Below are 25406 nucleotides of genomic sequence, written 5' to 3'. Positions count from 1 at the left end.
ACTATCTATCATGACCAATGAATATAATGGTGGAATATTATCTATCATGCTTTATATAGAAGTTTATTTGTGACTTTTGGATTTCCTTTGCTTTGTGTTTTTTCATCTTCCCGTAACTCTTGCTTTCTTTTATTATTTTAATTAATAGGCTAGTAATTATTTAATATATTATAAATATAAATTGGTTATTTTTAATTAATTAAATATTTATTTTTAATTAATTAAATATTTTTAATCTGATTTTTTACTACGTTGACAACTCATTAAAAAGACCTCTAAAACACTTCTTCTCATTTCTTTCTGCTTCTGTAATTATATATAGTATAGAAATATAAATTTGTTATTTTTAATTAATTAAATATTTATTTTTAATTAATTAAATATTTTTAATCTGATTTTTTACTACGTTAACAACTCATTAAAAAGACCTCTAAAACACTTCTTCTCATTTCTTTCTGCTTCCGTAATTATATATAGTATAGATTTGGGTCGATTGTATTATAAAGAATGTACATTAATTTTAAATCATGCAAAATTTAAATATTGAAAATTAATAAATTAGAAAAGAAGTACTAAAAATATATTACACATAAATTATCATTAATTAAAACAATACATGTAATTAAAAATCTAATACAATCCATTGGATAAATAAAAATAACATAAAACAACAACAAAGACACACATTACATTGAAAAAAAAAACACATTAAAACAACTAGACATATAATTAAAATACTGAATACATTACAACAGAATTAAAAATCTCCTAGAAAATCGCTAGTCCCATTGAGAAAATTCATATAGTTGAAGTTATTGCTGGAAGATGAATGTGTCTGTGATGGCTGAGCATTGTTGGAATTCTTAGAAATCATCATTTCGTGTTGCCTTTGTATGGAATAGGCACGTTGAGCAAGATCTTCAATAACATTAACATCCTTCAACATTGTTTCATCTTCTTTCAATCTCATTTCATTTTTTCTATACGACATTTCATTTTGTTTAAATCTCAATTTATCTTGTTTCATTTGAAGATAATTTGCCCTAAGATAATTTGTTCTGCTTAATTCCGCAAGATATTTGACATTATCTTCTTCAATTGCTTGCAGTGCTTGCTTAGAGGGAGTTTCTTTTTTCTTTTTTAGTTTTTCCTTTTTAATTCCCATTGGTCTTTCAGTTGATACTGATCCGCTAACATTTTCATTAAGGTCAATAGAGAAATTAGACAAACCTGGGGATTGTTGGGTTGAAAATTCAGAAGTTTGACCTTGGGATTGCGAAGGAACAAATTCTTGAGACTGCGAAGGAACAAATTGTGACATCGTGTTTTGACTTTCAGTTTGGTTGCTATCAGAATATTTTTCAAAATCTTTTATCAAATTCCATACATGATCGAACTTGAACCCACTTCGAAAGTTGTCATCCATCTTCATAAGTTCTTTCGCTTGATTCATCTATAATACATTAAAATCTATTACGAACATATCAAAAGGACTAATTTTAAGTAACATGATTAATTTAAAGAAAAAAAATACTCACCATGTCACTGTCGTTTGCACCACTTGGATGCCTCCGTTCAATTTGTCTTAAACATCCTTTAAATTTTTTGATTGCTTTATCAATTCTCTGGTGTCTATGATCAAGTGAACCATAGTTCCTTTCTTGGTAGCTAGGATCTTTTTTTGAATTGTAGATAGCTGCTACTCTCTTCCAAAAATCTTTTCTTCTTTGATTTTTCCCTACAATTGGATCTTGTGATATCTCCAAATACGCAGAAACTAATACCACATCCTTAATATTAGTGAATCCATCTCCTCAACTGCTTGACATTCTGCAGAAGTTTATGAATATCTTAAGAATTCAGAAGTTTAGAAGAGAAAATGAAGTAGTGCAATGGTTGTGATGAGCTTGGTTCTATTTATAGAGTTGTTCCCTCCAAAAGATTTTGAAATCTCTGGCACGCTACAATGTAACCCACTACCACACTCTTAATAATGCACAAGGCTCCAAAATTATAATAATTTCACTGGCACGCTACAGTGTGCCCATTACCACACTCTAAATAATGCACAAGGCTCTAGAATTATAATAATATCTCTGGAACGCTATAGTGTAACCTACTACCACACTCTTAATAATGCACAAGGCTTCAGAATTGTAATAATTTCACTGGCATGCTACAGTGTAACCCACTACCACACTCTAAATAATGCACAAGGCTCCAGAATTATAATAATATATCTAGAACGCTACAGTGTACCCACTACCACACTCTAAATAATGCACAAGGCTCCAGAATTATAATAATATCTCTGGAACGCTACAGTGTACCCACTACCACACTCTAAATAATGCACAAGGCTCCAGAATTATAATAATATCTCTGGAACGCTACAGTGTAACCTACTACCACACTCTTAATAATGCACAAGGCTCCAGAATTGTAATAATTTCACTGGCACGTTACAGTGTAACCCACTACCACACTCTAAATAATGCACAAGGCTCCAGAATTATAATAATATCTCTAGAGCGCTACAATATTACCCACTACCACACTCTAAATAATGCCAAGGCTCCAGAATTATAATAATATCTCTGGAACGCTACAGTATTACCCACTACCACACTCTTAATAATGCACAAGGCTCCAGAATTGTAATAATTTCACTGGCACGCTACAGTGTAACCCACTACCACACTCTAAATAATGCACAAGGCTCCAGAATTGCAATAATGCATAAGACCTCCCTATATAAATGGATAACTCTATAAGAATTTTATTCACACTTTCTCCATAAGATAAATAGATAACTCCATGGATTACAATCTTGAAGATGATCTATTTTCTTTCGAAGCAATGGAGAAAGAAGATCAAATGTTTCATGAGAGATTTATGCGAAATCAACGAATTATCAATGAATTGAAGGGTTAAAGTAGTGAAACATCTCATGTTGGCTCAGTGGAAGGTCATCGAGTTGTCAATCGTAATCGTGAAGAATCACACCAAAATATGTATGATGATTACTTTACTAGTAATCCATGTTTTGATGCTAACACTTTCCGGAGAAGGTTCAAAATGTCTCGAACTCTTTTCCAACGTATCATAGATGCAGTTACAGCACATAATGTTTACTTTCAACAACGTACTGATGCTGTAGGTCGAGTTGGCTTGTCATCTATTCAAAAAGTAATTGCGGCAATGAGAATCTTGGCATATGGCATTCCAGCCGATGCTGCCGATGAATACTGTAAAATTGCTGAGTCAGCGGCAATTGAAAGCTTTAAGAAATTTTGTCGTTCTATTGTGGAGATTTTCTCAGAGCAGTATCTCAGATCTCCGAATGCCAACGATATTGCTCGATTGCTTCATATTGGTAAATCTCGTGGTTTTCCTGGAATGTTGGGGCAGTTTAGATTGCATGCATTGGCAATGGAAGAATTGTCCTACAGCTTGGCATGTGCAATATGTTAGGGTTTAGTGTCCTATAGACAATTGTTCTAGGATACAAACTTAATATAAATGAATTGTTCTTTATATCATTTGTTTTAATGAGATATATGTTTTATAACTATATAAAGGCAATCCCTTTTAAGCACTAAATAAAGTCTAATAAAAGGAAATCCGTAAGTTTGTTTTAAAGTGATTATAAAGTATTCATACAAGCATGAAGTGAGACAAAACTTTATAATAAACTAATAAACTTAAAACCACCCCAAGTCAAGTGATATGTTTAGGATTGATATATCATTGTTGAGACTTGCATGTAACAATGTCTTCTGTCCGACAGAAAGCTGATCTCACAAGCTTCATATATACAGATATCTGGACAGTTACATGGATCTGATGAAAAGTAGTTCATTAGGATTGGGGATCCGATTTGAGATAACAGGATGGGTAGATTCATCCTTATCACCTGTTCATCTCATTGGTATTAATAGGTATAACTAATCCTCAGACTCAAAGGAATATTAATTGGTATTCTGGAGTACGGAATGTGACGCTTTGACTCTGGTGTAACACGATCCTTAACAGAGATGACTCTGGGGTGTGAACAGTAGACGTTGGGTATCACAGGAAGTGATTGCGGGATCGTTATATATTGGATTGAGCATTTATCACTCCCGATAAATGGGAGATACATCCAAGGATCGCTTGTGGAAGACTCGACTCTAAATCCTTGCAAGGTGATAACTTAAGACTTGAAATACAGATTTCACTTAACCTATCTATTTGAGTTGACTCGGCCTGTACAAGTAAAACGAACGTCTCGCTATATGTGACTTGACATCATCCATAGTCATAAGATTCAGTTCAAGGATGTAGTTGATAAAGGATCGAATTATACTGTAACTAATACGGAAAGGTTAACGACAGAATCAACCTGTCTTCTTATGGCTCTGGGGGAATGATTACGGACTTGCTAATCACATACTCTGTACATCATTCCGTTATGCAAAGATTAAATATAATTCTTTGAAAATTAATTTAATAGTTGCATACGTCCAGTAGTAATAGGAACCTAATGGGTCACACATAAGACTTGGAACCTAAAAGAGAGATAGATGTTAATTAATTGATGGAAGCCCAATTGAGCCCAATGAGGCCCATGGACCATAAGGGGGTCGAAATTCATGTATGGTACATGAATAATTAATTTGATTTTAATCAATCATAATTAGATTAGAATTATGAATTAAATTAATTAAGAGATAAATAAGTTAGGAGTTTTAATTAGATTATAATACTCCTATTATTATCCAATAAGGTTATTATTATTATCCTTAATATGTTAGATATATAATGAGATAATAATTAGGAATTCTATTCCGAATTGAATTCCTATTCAGTAACCTAATTCTATCTAACTAGGGATTAGATACAAGAGATTATAAATACCCCCCACTATGTGATTTTCGAAATCCTTAAACCCTAATCCAAGGCTAGTGATTTTCGAAACCTACCCTAAAGAAAGAAAGAGAATTTTCGACCCCAGTTCGAGGACGAGATTTTCTACGGCTTCCTTCCGATCAGTTGATTTCATCTATTTCTTTTATCCTTGATTTTGTGTTGATTAATTAGAGGCAATCTATTTTGGTTGCTATTCAACAGTTGATTCTAACTTAATCTTCCCGTGTTTTATTTCGTGCTTGGGAACTCGGAGAAGAGTTGTGGGCACTTCATTAACAACGGTAGATTGATCATCAAAAGGTAATTCTTCTTATCCCTCTTTATATGAAATAACGATTAACGGATCCTAGGGTTAATGGAAATAGGTTAAAATTTTTATATTTCCGCTGCTATATCTTAGCCTAATTTCCAACACAATATAGTGGACGTTCTGGATCACCAACAATTATTCTGGAAGTAGTTGCAGATTATGATTTATGGATATGGCATGCATATTTCGGTATGCCTGGGATGAATAATGACATAAATGTGTTGGAGTCATCTCACCTATTCTCCAATCTAGCTAATGGTATTGCTCCTCCAGTGCATTACACTATTCAACACAAAGAATACCATATGGGGTATTATTTAGCCGATGGAATTTATCCCAAATGGTCAACTTTGGTTCAAACAATTCGGGATCCACAGACTCTAAAGATGAAACATTTTGCAAAGAGACAAGAATCTTATCGGAAAGATATGGAGTGTGCATTCGATGTATTACAGTCAAGGTTTTCAATTATTCGTAACCCAGTGAGATTTTGGAAGAAAAATGTGCTTCAAAATGTGATGCGAACTTGCATTATCCTGCATAATATGATAATTGAGGATGAACGTGATTTAGAGGCACCTATCGACATATTGATAGACGAATCAACTTCAAACGTTCAAATGAGACCAAATTATAATACTCAGTTCAATGAATTCCTCGAGCGTCATAGACAGATTAAAGATCAAAAAGCACATTTCGAACTTCGTAATGCACTAATAGAACACTACACGTCCCCGAAGAGCGAGGGTCCGGGGAGGGGTCCCACCACAAGGGTGTACTGGGAGCAAGCCTTCCCCTACCAATTTATTTGGCAAGAGGCCGCTCCTAAAACTCGAACCCGTGACCTCTTGGTCACACGACAATAACATTTACCGTTACGTCAAGACTTGCCCTCTTTGTTTCTTAATATTAATAAATAAATAAAATTAATAATTATTATATTATATATATTTTACATTTTAATGTATAAGTTTTTTTAATTATATATAATATTTTTAGAATTACTTTTAGTCTAAATTGATAAAGTTAATAATTAATAATAAAAGTGTATATAAAATATATTATAATATTAATAAATAATATATGTGAAATGGAATAACTAACAAAATATTTTTTTTAGGAAACAATTTATATTTTTGGGTTGGAGAAAAAACAGCGATCGGAGAAGAAAAAACGAAGAATTGGGGATGGGGAAGGGAAATATGGAGGGTAATGGTTGGAGATGCTCTTATTTCTTGCAATGCCAATTTCTTTTCTTCCCTTGATGCTATTGTGGATGAATGTTTCATATGCAGCAGACCAATATGGAAATTCTGATTTTTTCACCCGAATTTGTGGAAATGTTCATGTGGAGAATTTATCCAACTATTTCCAGTATTATTCTAAAATCACAGATTTCATGCAAGAAGAAATGATACGAAATAAGTTCGCATTTAAAGATGTAGGCGATCCTCCTGATCGCTTGTATGTGCTTTCTCAATGCTTGGATGATCTTTCTTCCCTTGAATGTGATATGTGCTTTTCCCAGATTAGTTCCCTAATCCCTACCTGCTTTCCTAACACCGGTGGTCGTGTTTATTTCGATGGTTGCTTTATTAGGGCTGATAATTATACTTTCTATCGCGAAGTTCTTACTCCTCAAGATACTACTGTAATTCCTCTTTCCTTAATTCTTCCTAATCTAATCTAATATAGGTTTCGGAAACAATCCCTAAATTGATCAATGTACTGTTTGCTTTTTCTTCCATAGAAATGTGGGGAGAATGTAAGCTCCAAAGAGGAATTTAGATATGCTGTGAAGGCAGTTCTGGATGAGATGTTGCACAAGGCTCCAACAAGAGGACCTAATTGGCGAGGGTTTGCAGCCCAGCGAGCTACTATATTTGGCGCTACAGCTTATGGCATGGCTAGTTGCTGGAAGATTTTGGACAAAGATTTGTGTGAAACCTGCCTCTCTCGTGCTGTTTCCTCTGCATTGTCTTGCCTTCCATCAACTCAGGCTCGGGTTCTGAATGCTGGATGTTTTCTCCGTTATGCTGATTTTGCTTTCGCCAAAGAATCCTCCTATGATAACAGAGGTTCATGAGAATAGATTCAACATGTTTGATTTTGTGGTTTTTGATCTCTTACCTTACCTTTGCTTTGCTTTGCAGAACAAGTATATACATATATAGCATTTTTTTGGGGTATGGCAATGGTTTCCGTAATTGCAATTAGTGTTGGTCTGTGGTTTGGCAAACACACCTACAAAAGAAACAACATAAAAAATTTGAAAGGTAATTGATTAATTAAGTAAATATGTATCATGTGCGGGTGAATTGAAATGTTTCACTGATATTTGGGGTTGCAGGGATGGAGGACTTGCAATTGTTAGATGAAGGGCTGCACTACTTCTTGCAGTTCAAGCATGCAATAATACAGAAAGCAACAGCAAATTTCAATGATATTCATAAGCTTGGAGAAGGAGGATTTGGTGAAGTATATCAAGTATATAAAATAAAATGCCTTTCATGTCCTGTATATTAATTTAATCCTTCAAATTGTGAAATCTCATATTTTTCTGATATGAAATTGTGAATATAGGGGACCTTACCAGATGGTAGAGAAATTGCAGTGAAGCGTTTGTATGTGAACAACAAGAGCCGAATTCAGGAAATTTGCAATGAAATGGATATTATTAGCAGAGCACAACACAAGAACTTGGTTCGATTTCTGGGTTGCTGTTTCACTAGTATAGACTGCTTTCTTGTTTATGAATACTTAGCTAACAAAAGCCTTGACCTGATCTTATTTGGTAAGTTACACAGAAAACTTTAGAGGTTTGTTTAAATCATACATATATAATTATATCAATGTTGTTTATAAATACATGTTCTAAACCACGCCCATGGAAGAAAGATCAAGAAAAGAAGAAAGAACTCACTTGGGGAAAGAGGCTTCTAATTATCACAGGAACTGCTGAAGGTTTAGAATACCTCCACTCGGACTGCCAAGTTCGCATTATTCATCGAGACATTAAAGCTAGTAATATTCTATTAGACTTGAGATATAAACCGAAAATTTCAGATTTCGGATTAGCTAGATTTCATTCATGTGATCATTCCCTACTCAACACAGCCATTGCTGGAACATTGTAAGTAACTGAAGGTGATTATTTTTGTTTAGTCATTCTCAATTGGTAATTAATTTATATTTATTTATTTTGTTTAGTGGGTATATTGCTCCTGAATACATGACGAGTGGACGATTAACTGAGAAGGTTGATGTTTATAGCTTTGGAGTTGTTGTGATCGAAATAGTAACTGGTGTAGAAAACAGTAAACATGAATCTGGGGATTTGTTGAAAAGCGTAGTTGCTCATGTAAGTTATTGAAAAGCGTAGTAATCTGATCTGGTAAAATATATATTTGTATCTGATTATGTCCATAATGCAGGCGTGGGATCACTTGCAATCAAATACAGTAGAAGAAATCATTGATAAAAGCATGGAAATAGAGATGGAAATAGAAGAAATAAAAAGAGTGATTAAAATAGGATTATTATGCACTCAAGAATCACCAGATTTAAGACCGAGAATGTCAAAAGTGGTTGAAATGCTTAGAAAGAAAGAAGTTGAATTGCCTGAGCCATCAAATCCTCCTTTCATTGATGAACATATGGAAGATGTTTATCGGAGAAGACATTCTTCTGCTGAAATAATAGAATACTATATCATCTGAATTTTCTTGATAACCTGTCTGTCTGTCAGAGGGTAAGACTTTTCTACCTGTTTGTTACTTGTTGTTGAGTTGAGTTGAGGTCCTATTTTCAAAATGTTTATTTTACCAAAGACATGTATTTGCAATTGCAATTAAAGATGGACATCTGGCTCCACAACTGACACATAAATATATTATATTTGGAATGAAACAGAAAATGTCTTATGTATATGTTGAAACAGAAGAACATATTTATTCATGCGGACAAGTAGCAAAATTAATACTTAAAATGAAAATGAACTGGATGGAGATGCGGCACCAATATTGCCGACTTTGATATCCAAAAGTCAAGAAAGTGGTGTGAGTAATTATAACATTATTTAACCTTCACTTTTTCAAAGACTTCACCTACTTCCATATATAATAGTAGCCAGCCCATCAAATAATTGATTGTGTAGTTAAAACTCTACTACATTTAGATTCGAATGTCTCTAATTATAAAACATATCAATCCCACAAGCCTAATATTCCTCCAGCCCCTTTAACTCATCCAAATTGATCATTTTACCCCCTCAACTTATCGAATGTCCTATTTACCCTATTAACTCCATAAAAGTAGTATTTCTCACTCCTCAACTTATTATCCATTTATCCCCCAACTCATAGAATATCCTATTTACCCCCTTAACTTCATAAAAGTGGTATTTCTCACCCCCTCAACTTGTCCATTTACCCCCTCCCCAACTCATAGAATGTTCTATTTACCCCCTTAACTCCATAAAGTGGTATTTCTCACTCATTTACAATCCTTCATCGAGGCCTAAATTGATACATTTTTTAAACATTAAACCTATATTGGTGTTATTTTGTACGTGGAACCTAAATTGATACTTCTCCAAAATCATAGGCCTATTTTGGTACATTTTCCCTACATATAATGTCTTTAACTTTTTTATATTAATGTTTTTGTTTTTTTATCAGAAAAAAAAATATTCTTGTTATTTGTATCTTTTATTCATTGTTTCTCTTTTCAACTTTTTTTTTGCTAGTTAAATTTTGATTATCTAATTATTGTAATATAATATTATTATAATAAACACATGAAGGATCGATATAATTATCAAATTAAAACAAAATAAAAAGTTGATATTAAAAATATATATTTTCAAACTCATTTGAATAAGTGCTATTAATTTTGCACTATAAAGGGGTAAGAAATACCACTTTTATGGAGTTAAGGGGGTAAATATGATCATAAAGGGTGAGAAATACCACTTTTATGGAGTTAAGGTGGTAAATAGGACATTCGATGAGTTGAGGAGGGGTAAAATGACTAATTTGGACAAGTTAAGGGGGTGAGAAATACCATTTCTAAGTAGGTAATGGGGTAAATAGGACATTTGATGAGTTGGAGGGGTAAAATGACCAATTTGAATAAGTTAAGGGGTCTGGAGGAGTATTAGGCCATCACACAAATTATAATTAAGCTCCTCAATTTACTGTTTAATCAATTATTTTTCTATATGGAGTTCCTGATCATTGTTTCTTTTATGGATTCGATCTTTATTTAACTTTTCCTTCGAGTTTGGACAACACGGGCCTTTAAGGAATTCGACCTATTGACGTGGACATTTCCACTTCTGTGTGTACAAATAAAAAATAAACTTTCTTGACAAGGGAAAAAAAGTAAAAAGTAAAACATAATTTTTTATTTTTATTTTTACAGAAATCGATTTCCACTAGGTTCTTTCAAACTGAAAATCGAGCTTGGAAGAACCTGCTAGAAATTGATTTTGGTATTAGGGGAGAAGATAAATTTGACGATTCTAATGCTTAAAATCGCGAAATGGACGAGGAGAAGATCGAGCTTGGAAGAACCTACTCGAAATTGATTTCTGTAATTTTTATTATTATTATTATTTACTCTATCTATCCTAGTCAATAAACTCTTATTTTTATTTGTCCACATTGATAAGCGGAACCGCCCTAACAATATGTACCGTCCAAACTCAATGGAAAAGTTAAATAAGGACTGAATCCATAACATAATCAATGATCAAGAGCTCAATGTGAAAAAATAATTGATTAGAAACTATCCTTAAAATATGTAAAATTCAGAGACTTAATTATGTTTTTTTTTTGCCAATATAAATTGATAGGATGAATGAATTGGTGAGAATGAATGCTCACAATTATTTGGTGATAAATATTATTTACGAATTCAAACTTCCAGTGCAAGTCATGGTGAGAGGGGTTAATGATATAATTTTTTTTTCAGGAAAGGAAAGAAAAACAAACAAAGCCGTTTGGTCCGGGATCAGCCTGGGAAAATTGACCTCCACCAAATCATCCAAGATCATGGACGGAATGAACAACGGAGGAAAAGAAAAGGAACATAATTATTTGATATGTCAATTTCTTTTATTTTTGTTAAGTTATTTTATAAATGTTGAAATTAAAATTATAGTATTTTATACGTAAAGTCTAATTAGCTCTCTTCTGAAAATCTTAGAACTAAAAAATATCTTATACTTTTATAAATTGAATTTTTAAAATTGTACATTTTTATATTATATTGTATTGAATTTTTCAGTATAAATTTGATTTATATACAATCCAGACGATTAATTGGATATTATAACTCAACACGAATTATAAATAAATATTTTTCCAATGTAAGCATAGGGAGAAAACATTGATTAGAATAGTGTCACGAACGAACCCTAGCTTGCGACAACGACTGCGACCTCAGCCTTATGCACCGGTTTAAAGTATTATTTGGCTCCTGATCTATTTAAAAAAATTTTATTTGGCCCCAGATCTATCCCAATTGGTGAAATTTCACCCAATTTGTATTAAAACCTAACCGAAGTGTTATCTCATTGATAAGTAACAATATTTTGACACTTGAACTTAATAGATTTTAGTTTAGGATTTGTTTTTTTTTTAATCTAATTAATTATTTCCACATAATGTGGCAAAAAAAAAACTTTAAAAAATATCACGTGTCAAGTTCAAGTGTCAAAATATCGTTACTTGTCAATTAGATGACGATTTCGTTAAGTATTCATACAAATTGGACGAAATTTCACCAATTGGGATAGACCAAGGGCCAAATGTGACCAAATAATAGGTCAAGAGCCAAATGACAAGAAACATTCCAGAAGACTTATCTTCTCCCAAAAGACATGTCCTTCTAGAAAGCTCTAAGACATGTCCCAATGAAGGGGGTGCTTTCATTCCTTATTTAAAGAAGCCAAATACAGAATTAGAGATACAGAAAAACATCTGATAATTGTTACAGAAGAATTAAAGAGCAACTCATCAGTTACAAGTGAATTTTGGAAAAGAGATATTAAGGAGGAAGAAGAAGACTACATGTAAAGGATATAGAGATCATCATTCCTTTTAACTTCATTCTTTCTTTTTTGAATCTCTACATTTATGTTTAATGTTATGTTGATGTTTATGAATTACAATTTTTTCACTCAAATGAATATTTAAGTGTTCTTCATTTACTACAGTAAATTCCATTACAGAGTTCCCTTATATGAATGTTTTCAATATTTTTATATGATATTCTTAAGTTAGGAAACAGATTGAGAGATTGATCATAACTAAGATTATAAGGAATTGATCATTCAATATTTGCTAAAGAGATCAGGTTTATTGAATGATTGTCGTATGTTAAGTTCTATACTTATAATTTTGTATGTTAGTACAATTAATCTGCTAAGTGAGAACTAGGAATTAATGCTTTACATGAATTTATACAGGACTCTGATGTATGTCAAGAGGGTAAGTTGGAAACTATAATTAACTTAGTCTGTAATGTCAGAATAAATATTTATAAAAACATACTTTAAGTACAGTCATTCCATTTCATTTCCATCAAATTTATTTATTCATCAAAGTTGTTCTTAGATTAGTTCAGATTAATTTAGACTTTTAAAATCAGATAACTTAATCCTATAAAATTCAGATTACTGTAAACAAAAGAAATGAATTAAGCGATAGTGAATAATAGCTTTGTTCCTCGTGTGATCGATATCTTTTATTACTACAAGAAAACCGTACACTTGCGGAAATTCCTCAATAAATTTTTGGCATCGTTGACGGGGAATTTCTGAGTTTTTGCGATGGAAAATTCCATCGGTAATTACTTTACATGCTTAATTATGGGACAGACATACTAATGACGAAATATTCCGAAGTTGATTTTGTCCAAATGCTGATTTTCTATATTTTAGCTATTTAGTTGATTTAATTATTTTTTTACTATTTAGTTATTATTATATTATTTATTTTAATTATTTATAATAATAATTATTTTAAATTAAAATAAATTAATTGTTTCCTTTAATTTCTTTTATTTTATTTTTATAATCATGTGCACAAATTTTTAGCTTTTTTTCTTTTATATTCTATAATCTCTAATTTTGGGTAGAGTTTAATAGATAAAATATTGAATTCTATTCAAACACCAGATGATTCGTGTAGCAGCAATGCATATAACAAGACAGTTTTCTTTAAACTTTTTTCTTTTAATTTTTAGTTTTTCTGGTTTGTTTGATTATTTCATATGTGTTCTATTTATTGTGTTTTATTATTTATATTTTTTATATACTCGTTTTTCTACACAATATGGACATTGTGAACTTTAAGCGTGGGGAGAATGTCATATGTTTAGGATTAGTTTGAGTTTATTTGTGTTATATTTTGTTGATTTTGGAGAAATTTTCATTGTTGTTTCAAAATGCGAATTTAATTTTTTAATAGAGTATTTTTATTTAAAATTTTAATATTGACATTTAGTATGTGGGGTTTTATGGAGCAACTTTTCAGATTCTATATTATCCTATTTTATTCACATGGTTGATTTCTTTCTTTGTTAAATTTTGGCTTTCTATCTTTCTATTCCTCACACATTGTTGAATTAATCATATAAATTTTTTGTTTTTGAACAACATTATCCAAGTGAAGATTTTTGAACTTGCATGCCATAGTTCTTTGTTGAGAAATCCTTATATGTTGATAATACAATAACTCTCCACAATTAGCAAATGAGAGGAGCATTTGATATGATAAGGGCATTAGTTTAAACCTATATTATTAACTTCAAATTTAGCCACCTAAATACTTTAGGTAGCCCAATTTGAGCGGAAACCATTTATTTGGTTTTTAACACATTACAACCCGAATATTCCTTTTGCACACTTAACCTTTTTCTTTGGTTCCCGATTTGTGAAAGAAAATTTAAAATATTTTGAGACTTTTTCATTAGTCAAAATTTTAAAAGCTTACATCATATACATGTCTTGTTTATAAATTCAGAATTGTTCATAATTCCTATTAGGATTAATTAGGGTTTCGGGATCCATATAAAAGGAGCACCACTAAACTCTAATCAACAACCTGATCATAATCAGATACTTCGAGCCTCCCTCTCCTCTCTGCCTCCTGCGCCTCTCTTTCTTTCTCGATCTCTCTGTTCGTCTTCTAGTCTGTGGATTACACATTCTTCTCCAGCTAAACACCGAGTGATTGATTATCTCCGGTGATACAAAGATCGTGGTGATTAGATCTGCTTCTGTTTGGATTAGTTGTCGCTAATCCCTTCATTGGTATCAGAGCCACATATCTTGTACTCTGTGTTTTCTGTATCCATAGATATGAAAAAAGATATAGGATCATTCGATAGAATGATCATATTGATTGATTATCGTATTGATTGATTGAGTAATTGAGTGTTTGTGTTATTTGATTTTATGATTTTGATTATCGAACAACATGAACAAAGTTTTTTTATTTGATTTGTATCAAAAAGTGTGTTTTTGATCTCCTTAAAGCGAAACAAAATCAAAGGAATCCGTATTTCATATTTTTTTAAATTGTTCAAGGTCAGAAATCTACCTTGCGATGCGTGTTTCTCGAAAAATCTATTCATGGATTGAAAAAAATGTCTTTTAGATTCGTTTTTTATTTGCTGTTTCTCTACAAATAATTTTTGGCATATTTTTCGAGAAAACCGACCCCACCATCATGTCCACAAGCCCTAAAAACCATAGGATCGATATATTACGGCAGTTGAACGGAGTTCGAGAGGATGGCGCATGGCCCCCACACGCCACCTCGTGAGCGGCGCCTCCCGATGCCCTTTTTTGCCTGTTTTTTGGCAGATTGACTCGAAATATTTTTTCGGACTTTTTGGTAATTTTTGGACTGTCGAAATATTAAATTTTACCGTATTAGATATTCTAAAAGGGATAAAACTCAGTGAAAATTGTTTTTCTTTTTACCAAAAATTAAGAAAATTTTATCGAAGTTTTATAAAATTATTGTTGTGTTTTCGAAGGTCCCTACTACGATCAAAACGTGTTTTGATTGACGAAATAAGTTTATGCACATGTACACTAACTTCATTTTTCTTTTTTGTTGTTAAGTCAACAATGGTGGGAACCGTGTTCATGCCAATTGTTCTTAGAACAAAAGCTCAATTCGCGACCTTGGAAAGATTCCACACGAGGCTGAAAAAGTGCAAAATGAGTTTTGCAACAAGATGGCATGATCCGGATGCCATCGGGCATCACATGCTCAAGGTTCACACCTTGATGCAGTGCGTAGTATCATATAGTGGTCTATCAATAGACAAGAGTAATCTTCCTCGCTTTAAGGCTATGAGGGATTCTCTTCCCCGCGTTCCTCGCTTTAAATATCTATCTAATAAGCTAACTATTAAAGTGTAAAGGGGTGATTTGAGCCATTCCTATATGGTCTCAAATTCGAATTGAAATTTAGTACTAAAATTCTTAGGTAGATATAGGTTGCTAAGAGAATTTAATGCGTGTATTGAAACCTTTAGAACTTCTTAATAAGTTGTGCAATTATATTGTAGATCGGTGAGTCACAATGGCCTTAGCTAGGAAGTCAATTGTATCAGAACTAGACAAGGACCCGAAGTTGAATGGGGATAAGTATGATGTATGAGGAATAAAGATCAAGTATATGCTAGAAGAACAAGAGGTTCTTGACACCCTGGAAACAGTTATGGCTGAACCAGAGAAAGGTACTACTGCTCAGCATTGCAGGGACAAAGATGCATATATGGCCTGGAGGAAAAGAGATTATACAGCATGTATCATTCTGTTCAGTGCAATGCAAGATGACCTCACTCGGTAATTTTGTAAGATTGAGACAGTTAAGGACCTATGGGATACCTTAAAGGAGAAATTCAGAGGCGTGCCTCTAACAAAACTCCGCTCTCTCACAATCGAATTTGATACTTACAAGAAAAGACCTCATCATACCATGAAGAAGCATTTAAGAAAAATGTCGAATATGATCAGTGAGCTGAATGAGGCAGGTCACAAGTTGACAGATGAGTAGCAAGTGCAAGCTGTTATTCGTTCTTTATCGAATAGTTGGGAGCATATGAAGATGCACCTGACACATACCGAAGACATTAGCACCGTCGATGTGGTTGTTCGCTACCTCGAACTCGAGGAGGATCATATTGCATCGATTAAGGTTAATGCAGAAGCTCACTATGTGGGTTCCAGCTCCAGTAGTGGGAGACATTCTAGGCCATAGGGCCAGAAGCGCAAGCGATCGAACAACAAAGGTAAAGAATAGGTGAAAGAGCCAAGGAAAGCGGACGGGACAAAGAGAAATGGCACAAGAGCAGAAGAAAGCCAAACATTTCTCATGTGAAATGTTTCAATTGTCAATATAAAGGGCATTATGTAAGTGACTGCACTGCTCCCAAGGTACATTTTACCAACTCAAGTGTGAGTGAACCTAATGTATCTATTATTGTTCTTATGACTAAATTTGATCCTTTGTGGATTGTTGATTCAGGTGCTACCAACCACGTGATAAGAGACATAGAATCTTTTATCGAGTTCCGATGAATTCTAGTCGGATCAAGATGGATCTATGTAGGCGACAACTCGAGAGTTAAAGTCCAAGGGATTGGCCAGTGTCGACTGCAACTGAAAGGTGGTCAGACCCTGATCCTGCATTACGTTCTCTTTGCTCCGGGAACTCGGAGAAACTTAGTTCCTATTTCTTCATTATTTAAGAATGGTTTTACTTTTCTTTTTGCTCATAACAGTTTTAGCATTCGTTTGGATGACCAATTTTATGGTCATGGATACATGTTGAATGGTTTAACCTTTTTAGATACAATTGATTGCAATGAAAGTTTTTCCCTTACTACTACTTCTTCTTCTACAAATGATAAAGATGTTAGTTTATGTCATGCTAGGTTAAATCATATTGGTCAACACCGAATGAAACGACTAGCAAAGAAGGTTTACTATGTAGTCTAAGACATGTCGATTTACCACATTGTGAACCTTGCCTAAAAGGAAAAATGCATAGAAAACCATTCGGAAAAGGTACTAGGGCAGAATTTCCATTACAGTTGATTCATTCTGATGTCTGCGGTCCAATGAATGTGAAGGCTAGGCATGGAGCCTATTGCTTCATCACTTTCATAGATGACTATACTAGGTATGGTCATGTCTATTTGATGACTCACAAGTCTGAGGCTATAAGTTGCTTTAGAAAGTTTATGAACCTTGTTGAAAACCAACTAGACAGAAACATCGAAGTTCTAAGAACTCATAGAGGTCGGGAATACCTCTCCGAGGAATTCAACACTTTGTATGATGAAAAGGGAATAAAACATCAATTATCTATCCCATACACTCCGCAACAAGACAGTGTTGCCGAGAGGAGAAATAGAACTCTTCTCGATATGGTTAGGTCTATGATGGTTGAAGCAAACTTACCCATTTCCTATTAGGGAGATGCCTTGCTGACAGCAACATATGTCCTCAACCAAGTGCCCTCCAAGGCTGTTACCTCCACTCTTTATGAGTTGTGGACCGGCCGCAAACCCGACTTAAGCACTCTCAAACCATGGGGTTGCATAATTTTTGCCCATGATACATTAAGCAAATTTGGGAAATTAGGCCCAAGAGGTAAAAAGTGTGTCTTTATAAGATACCCTGATGTATCAAAAGGATATGTCCTAATGGGAGAAAACAATGACGACCGTGTAACAGAAATTGAATCACGGGACGTAGTATTTTTGGAGAATGAGTTTCCAAAAATCGGCGATATAGACAAGGATCGCCCCTTGTTTAAGGAACTTAATTCTAATAGACCTCTCCATTCGAGTGGGAGGAATTCTAAGGAAGAAGAACAAGGCCATATTCTTAACTATGATCAAGAAACAGACTTTGCACCTCAGAATGTTACGAATGTGACAGATCCTATGGAAAGCGGGAGTGTTTTTCCTGACTCCAATGAGTACACAGAAAATAGTCTAAGAGAAAGAATTCTAGGTTACGATGAATATATGAGACATGTTTATCAGAACCAGGAAGAAACGCATCAAACAAAACGACAAAGGGTCAAGCGCCATCGATTCGGAATCGAAGGCGAAGCTCTCCTTATCACCCCAGGTGATGAAGCTGAGCCTAAAAATGTTCATGATGCTCTCTCTGGTCTCAACAAAGATAAATGGATGAAAGCAATGGAAGAGGAAATAGATTCTATAAAAACAAACCAAGTTTGGGAACTGGTTGATCTGCCTAAAGGGAGGAAAACTTTTAAGAACAAATGGGTTCTTAAAGTGAAGCAAAGGGCTGACAACAGTATCGAAAGATACAAAGCTCGCCTAGTCGCTAAAGGCTTCATATAATAGGAAGGGATAGACTATGAGGAGACATTCTCACTTGTTGTGAGGTTTACATCTATCAGGCTAATATTGGCAATCGTTGCAAGTTTAGACCTAGAGCTACATCAAATGGATGTGAAGACTGCTTTTCTCAATGGAGAATTACACGAATAAATCTACATGGAACAACCTGCAAGTTTCGTTGTACCAAGCAGTAAAAAAAAAGGTTTGCAAGTTGATCAAATCGATATATGGCCTGAAACAGTCCTCGAGACAATGGTACATTCGATTTCATAGTCAGATGATCTCGAATGACTTCAAAATACATGAAGAGGACCATCGTGTCTATATAAAACGCTGTGGTAGAAAGTTTGTCATTTTGTCTCTATATGTAGATGACATCTTAATAACAGGAAATGACATTGAATTTGTAAACCAAATCAAAGCTTGACTAAACTCAGGTTTTGAGATGAAAGATATGGGTGAGGCCGCATACATTCTTGGAGTTAAGATTTCAAGAATCGTTTAAAGAAACTGTTGGCATTGTCTCAAGGGACTTATATCAATAACGTGATTGAACGCTTTGGTATGAAAGGCTGCAAACCCATAGATAGCCCGATGACTAAGGACGTCACCTTAAGTGCCGAAATGTGTCCCCAAACACAAGAAGAAAAGGAACGCATGAAGGCAGTTCCTTATGCTAGTGTCGTTGGAAGTCTGATGTATGCAATGTTGTGTACTAGACCAGACATCTGTCACGCCATTGGGATGGTGCGCAGATATCAGTCAAACCTTGGACAAGCACATTGGACCGCAGTAAAAGGATATTGAGATATCTTAAAGGTACTACAGATTATTCTCTATGCTATCAACGCAAAGACTCCAATCTTAGAGGATATACAGATGCCGATTGGGCAGACGACTTGGACAAAAGGAAATCCACGTCCGGCTACGTCTTCTTGCTTGGCAATGGTGCCATCTCATGGAGCAGCAAGAAACAGACATGCGTAGCTCTATCTACCATGGAGGCTGAGTAGTACGTTTCTTACTTATAAGCAGTTCAAAAAGCGGTGTGGTCCTTGACTTTTATTATATTGAACAATTTAATCCTCCAATCCATTTAAATGATTGATTTGATCTTTACTTATTAGGGGTAAATAACATTTTTGGTACTTGAACTTTAGTATGTTTACACTTTGATATCTGAAATTTATTTTTCACTTAAAAACTATTATTTTAAATATTATAAATACACTTTTCTATTTCTATTTTTTATTTTTAAAAAAATATGTTCCTCGTATCTCTTTCTATTTCCTCTCCTCTATCTCATATCTTTAATAAAAATATAATTCAAATATCTTAGTATATAAAAATAAAAATATATTTTTTCAAAAATTATAAAAACAAAAATATTAAATATATAAAAGTGTATTTTTAGTATTTAAAATATAGAATTATTAAGTGTAAAATTAAAATTTAGATATAAAAGGATACTGAAAATAATATTTTTAAAACAACTGTATTTTAGTATTTTTTATTTTTATACACTAAAATATTTGAATTATATCTTTTACTAAAATTAGATATGAAAGAGAGGAGAAGAGAGAGAAACACATGGATAACAATATTTTCTCTTTAGAAAAAAAAATAAAAAATAAAAAAAGTGTATTTTTAAAATTTAAAATAATAGTTTTAAAGTATAAAAATAAATTTGAGGTACAAAAATTGTAAAGTTTAGGTATCGAAAATGTAATTTATTTTTAATAAGTAAAAGGTAAATGAGTAATTTAAATGGATTAGTGGACTAAACTATGAATAAAACAAAAGTTAAGGATTTTATAATGGGTAAATTACATTTATGGCCACTGAACGTTACCCATTTTCACATTATGGCTACTAAACTTCATTTTTTTCCAGTATGGCCATTGAACTTTACACTTTTTAACACCGGTGGCCACTCAATTTTAACTAACTTCTCAAAATGACCGTTAACGACCTCAAAATAAAAATATTCAAGAATTAAAGTTGTTCAGAACGACATTTACCATGAAACCAAATTTTTTTATTTTCGAAAATCATATTTTTTTGGAGCTTTATCTCTCTAAAAATTCACTTTCTCTATCCTAACCAAACAACATTTTAAATGACATCAAAATGAAAATTTTCAAGAATTAAAGTTTTCATAGAATATTATTAACGCTTTGGATTTTTTATTTTTAGCCGTCAACGGTTGTTTTGATGCATTAAGTGGCCATCGGTGTTAAAAAGTGTAAAGTTCAATGGTCATACTGGGAAGAAATGAAGTTCAGTAGTCATAATGTGAAAATAGATAACGTTCAGTGGCTATGAGTGTATTTTACCCATTTTATAATACATTATTGAACTTCTATCAAAAAAAAAAAAAAAATACATTATTGAACTCAGGAAAATAGGAGCTAAAATCTTAAGGTGGAGGCTTAAAACATCTTAAGCCTTATATCTACAACGGTGAGTTCCATGTGAACACTAACTGTTCTTAAATTTGAAATGACAGCATAAAAAAGTAGACACATTTATTGTGAATATGAACATAATATGTGAAATGGCAGCTTAGTTTTATATTACAGCAGCAATACACGCTCTCTCTACAAAAAGGCAGTTTTGTTATTCTTGTTGGAGATGATGCATTGTTCAAGTCCAAAGAAATACAAAAGATGGGTCTTTTGTTGTATGATATACTGCTACTCGTTGTTGATCTCTGTGTCAATCTCAGATCCTCGAATAAACCAATCCGGGCTCTACTGCGGGAAGATGGAAGCGACAGCAGCCGGTCTAATTCCTTCTTTCGTGAAAGAAATGGAAAGTCTTTCGCAGCTGATAACAAACACCAATACCCATTTGGCTTATTACCATCTAAACTCAACATTTCCTATCTATGCTTTGGCCCAATGTCATCAAGACCTTTCTCAAACCGATTGCCTCCTCTGCTACGCATCTTCTCGCACCAAAATCCCCCGTTGTCTCCCTTCTCCTTCCGCCCGAATCTTCTTGGACGGCTGCTTTCTTCGTTACGACAAATACGACTTCTTTAATGAGTCTGTCTCTCTTTTCGACACTGTACAATGTAGTACTAGTATGGATAATAATAGATTCAAGTTTGCTGAGAGTGTTGGGTTTGTTCTCGGGAATGTTACTAGAAAAGCTGTGGACAATGGTGGCTTTAGTGTTTGGGGGGTTGATGGTGTTTATGCTTTGGGCCAGTGCTGGGGAACTTTGGGGAAATATGGCTGTAGGGTTTGTTTGGAGAAGGCTAGTAAACAGCTTCAAACATGTGGTTTTAAGAATGAGGGAAGAGGGATGAATGCTGGTTGCTATTTGAGGTATTCTACTCACAAATTTTATAATTTTGATGATGGGGGACGTCAATTAGGGATTCATCATGGTACGTAACTTCATCATCTCTCTTTTAGATAAATTATTCTGTTTTATTTTCTCTATACATAATTGGTTTGATGATTTTCAGGTTTAGGAATTGCCATAGCTATTGTTTTAGCAGTTGCTGCACTTGTTATGCTGTCTCTCTCTGCAGCTTATGTCATCTACCTAAGATTATTGAAGGAAAGACAAGGTAAGGTAGTTACCATCCATGAGTTATTTAAATTTGGCATGATTTGACGTTGTAATTAATAAATAAATAATCTGTTAGAAAGGAGCAATCTTTCCATGAGTTTGAACAAATGGAGCTTGAATTTCAAGTATGAAACACTAGAAAAGGCAACAGATTATTTCAATTCTTCAAGGAAAATAGGGCAAGGAGGGTCTGGTTCAGTGTATATGGGAACTCTTGAAAATGGGGAAAGTGTTGCTGTTAAAAGATTGATTTTCAATACAAGACAATGGGTAGATGATTTCTTCAATGAAGTGAACTTAATAAGTGGAATTGAACACAAGAACCTTGTGAAGCTTATAGGGTGTAGCATTGAAGGCCCTGAAAGTCTTCTGGTTTATGAGTATGTTCATAACAGGAGCCTTGATCGCTTCATTTTCGGCAATGATAGATTTCTTAATTGGAAGGAGCGCTTCAATATAATTGTAGGAACAGCAGAGGGGTTGGCTTATCTTCATGGAGGAGGATGTCAAGCGAGAATAATCCATAGAGACATTAAAAGCAGTAACGTTCTTCTTGATGAGAATCTTGCTCCAAAAATTGCAGATTTCGGACTTGTTCGGTGTTTTGGTGCTGATGTGTCTCATCTTAGCACTGGAATTGCAGGAACAATGTAAGTCCTTGTTATCTTGTCTTGTCTTTAGAATGGAATGGATTGATCTAATTGTATTGATAATACAGAGGGTATATGGCTCCGGAGTATCTAATTCGGGGGCAACTTACAGAGAAAGCAGATGTATACAGTTATGGAGTACTAGTTCTTGAGATAGTAATGGGTAAAAGATGCAATGCTTTCATAGAAGACTCAAAATCCCTTTTGCAGACAGTATGTATGATTCAAAAACTTACTTTGATGGTTTGTTTTGTTTAAGATGATGATGATGGTGATTTTGTTTTGGACTCAACTCAGGTATGGCAACTGTACAGATCAAACAGATTGGTTGAAGCTGTTGATCCTAGCATGAAAGGACAAGTTACAGCTCCGGTTTGCCAAGTGCTGCAGATTGGGCTGTTATGCACACAAGCTTCACTTAGCTTAAGACCATCAATGGAAAAAGTTGTGGAAATGTTGACTAATCCAGAGACTCAAATTCCTCTGCCTAATCAACCTCCATTCATCAATGCCAACAACAACTAAACCTTACACTTCCTCAGACTCTTCTACTATGCAACCATAAGCCTGTTTTGAACTAGTTCTTCATCATTTCCACAAATTAACAAAATCAACTTCATTTTATATGCACCATAATGTAACCAGAACTTGCATTATTCTTTCACATTTAATCATTTTTTTTTATTATGGAGGAATCATCTTATTTTGAATCATTGGATGGATGTATTCCACTTTCTTATTCAATTCATTCACGGATTAATTTACCACGTATTACCAATTTCGAGACTATGCTAATACATTAACTTTTATTTGTTAATAATAATTATTTATCAAATAATTATATTTAATACGGAGCAAGACATGAAGTAGTTCTTGCTCTTGGAAAATACAAACACCAAGTTACAGAAATTGAAGAACAAATGAAGAGAAGATGAACATGCAAGAGAAGAGAGAAGAAGCAGGTGAAGAGTCCGGAAGAAAAGAAGATGCAAAGAATAATGAGTACTTTTCCAAGATGCAAAGAATAATGAGTTCTGGAAAAGTACAATAAATGAAAGAAGACTTTCAAGTCTTTTACGTAACCCCTTGATCAAAGGGTATTTCTGACCTTTTCATCAATAGATTATTCCAAAAGCAGTCCACCTTTGTAGGATGCACCACACCACATGTAAGCCAGGCCCGAATCAATCACAGCCATCCATCACAAGGTCTTTTGATCAACGGCTAGGATAGAAACACTTGTTATTGTCCTTGTAGTCCTTTTTACTTGTTGAGCAAACCTAGCAATAGATTAAATATGTAACTAGTTTTCATATAGTTTTTCAATGAGAAATTAAAAGGCTTGAGCTTTACCTCATTCAATCTTTATATGGTATCAGAGAAACTCTGAGTTTCTGCTTCAAGTAAGCATCAATGGCTACCCCCATAATCAACTCTAGTAGCCCTTATCATCTGCCCCCTAATGAGACCCCGGCCCTATCCCTTGTCTCATAAGCACTTGCCGGCCCTAACTACCACCAATGGTCACGAGTCGTCGAGGTGGCCCTCATGTCGAAGAACAAGTTTTCTTTCGTTGACGGAACCATCAAAGCCCCTACTTTAGACGACGCTATGTACAACCAATGGGAGAGATGCAACAACATGGTCATATCGTGGATACACTATGCTATCTCTCCCTCAATAGCTCGAAGCATCATGTGGCTGGATAAGGCGGACCAAATCTGGGCAGATTTGAAGGAATGCTTCGCTCAAGCAGATTCATTACGTATCTTGGAACTCCGACGAGAGATCCACAGCCTGAAGCAAGGAAACGACAACGTTACTGACTATTATATAAATTTGAAAATACTCTATGATGAGCTGCTCAACTTGCGACCCATGCCCAAGTGTACCTGTCGTACTGCTTGCAGCTGCGGTACCTTCAAGGTATTGCGTGATCAACAAGACGCGGATCACGTGATCACTTTCCTGCAAGGACTGAACGAGTCTTACTCTGTTGTCTGCTCTTAGATCCTCCTCATGGAGCCACTAACTTCACTCAACAAAGTCTATGCTTTGTCCATTCAGCACGAACGACAGATAGGCCTTGCGCCTGTCAAAAATGAAGGGAGTGAGAATAATCCATTCGCAGGATTCACAAACACACAAGGCAGACAAAACAACAATCACAGCAATACAAGGTATGGAAATCGCAAAAATAACAACAAAAGCTCATCCCTGTGAACCTTTTGTGGAAATACAGGCCATACTGAAGATATCTGTTTCAAAAAACATGGCTATCCCCCAAGTTATGGCAACCAAAACAAAGGGGACAATTTCAGAACTACTGTAACCCCCTCACTTGGATCACATGATATCTCACACAATATCAGTTATAGATATGCTTTCAATTCTCAATCATATAAACTTCAATCTCATATAAACTTTACATATTATACATAAGAGAAAGCATTTACAATACACGTTTAAGTCATTATCCTACATAGAGGATTTACAAAACAAAAGTACATCACAAGACTCCAAAATGCCTAGATGAGAAT

The 25406-nt window shown here is 34.1% G+C and overlaps 3 protein-coding genes and 1 long non-coding RNA gene across 5 annotated transcripts; 3 read left to right on the top strand and 1 right to left on the bottom strand.

The window, feature by feature from the left end:
• Window positions 1-2817: 2817 nt before the first annotated feature.
• Window positions 2818-6087, top strand: LOC136233663 (uncharacterized). Its single transcript, XM_066023384.1, has 3 exons — window positions 2818-2879; window positions 2940-3395; window positions 5472-6087. Exons 1-3 carry the CDS (start codon window positions 2818-2820, stop codon window positions 6085-6087), a joined length of 1134 nt encoding a protein of 377 aa, XP_065879456.1.
• Window positions 6088-6352: 265 nt separating this feature from the next.
• On the top strand, window positions 6353-9121 carry LOC136232046 (cysteine-rich receptor-like protein kinase 46). Its single transcript, XM_066021086.1, has 8 exons — window positions 6353-6872; window positions 6972-7299; window positions 7375-7497; window positions 7572-7708; window positions 7805-8015; window positions 8120-8354; window positions 8432-8582; window positions 8656-9121. Exons 1-8 carry the CDS (start codon window positions 6444-6446, stop codon window positions 8938-8940), a joined length of 1899 nt encoding a protein of 632 aa, XP_065877158.1. The 5' UTR covers window positions 6353-6443; the 3' UTR covers window positions 8941-9121.
• Window positions 9122-21103: 11982 nt separating this feature from the next.
• On the top strand, window positions 21104-23637 carry LOC136234100 (cysteine-rich receptor-like protein kinase 42). Of its 2 annotated transcripts, none has more exons than XM_066023866.1 (5): window positions 21104-22028; window positions 22110-22214; window positions 22293-22866; window positions 22935-23083; window positions 23164-23332. In XM_066023866.1, the coding sequence occupies exons 1-5, from the start codon at window positions 21266-21268 to the stop codon at window positions 23196-23198; spliced, it is 1626 nt and encodes a 541-aa protein (XP_065879938.1). In that variant the 5' UTR covers window positions 21104-21265; the 3' UTR covers window positions 23199-23332. The 2 variants fall into 2 exon arrangements, with proteins under 2 accessions (XP_065879938.1, XP_065879937.1); XM_066023865.1 differs by having other exon boundaries at window positions 21106-22028; window positions 22935-23079; window positions 23164-23637.
• Window positions 23638-23767: 130 nt separating this feature from the next.
• LOC136234101 (uncharacterized) lies at window positions 23768-24946 on the bottom strand. The gene is made up of 3 exons (XR_010691044.1): window positions 24759-24946; window positions 24220-24663; window positions 23768-24146 (listed from the first exon to the last, which is right to left on the bottom strand). It is a non-coding gene; the product is annotated as an uncharacterized lncRNA (long non-coding RNA).
• Between the last annotated feature and the right edge of the window lie 460 nt (window positions 24947-25406).

The sequence above is a fragment of the Euphorbia lathyris genome, chromosome 6, assembly GCF_963576675.1.
Source record: "Euphorbia lathyris chromosome 6, ddEupLath1.1, whole genome shotgun sequence".
Taxonomy (NCBI): domain Eukaryota; kingdom Viridiplantae; phylum Streptophyta; class Magnoliopsida; order Malpighiales; family Euphorbiaceae; genus Euphorbia; species Euphorbia lathyris.
The sequence above is the reverse complement of the archived record's forward strand: the minus strand, read 5'-3'. Positions and strand labels throughout refer to the sequence as shown.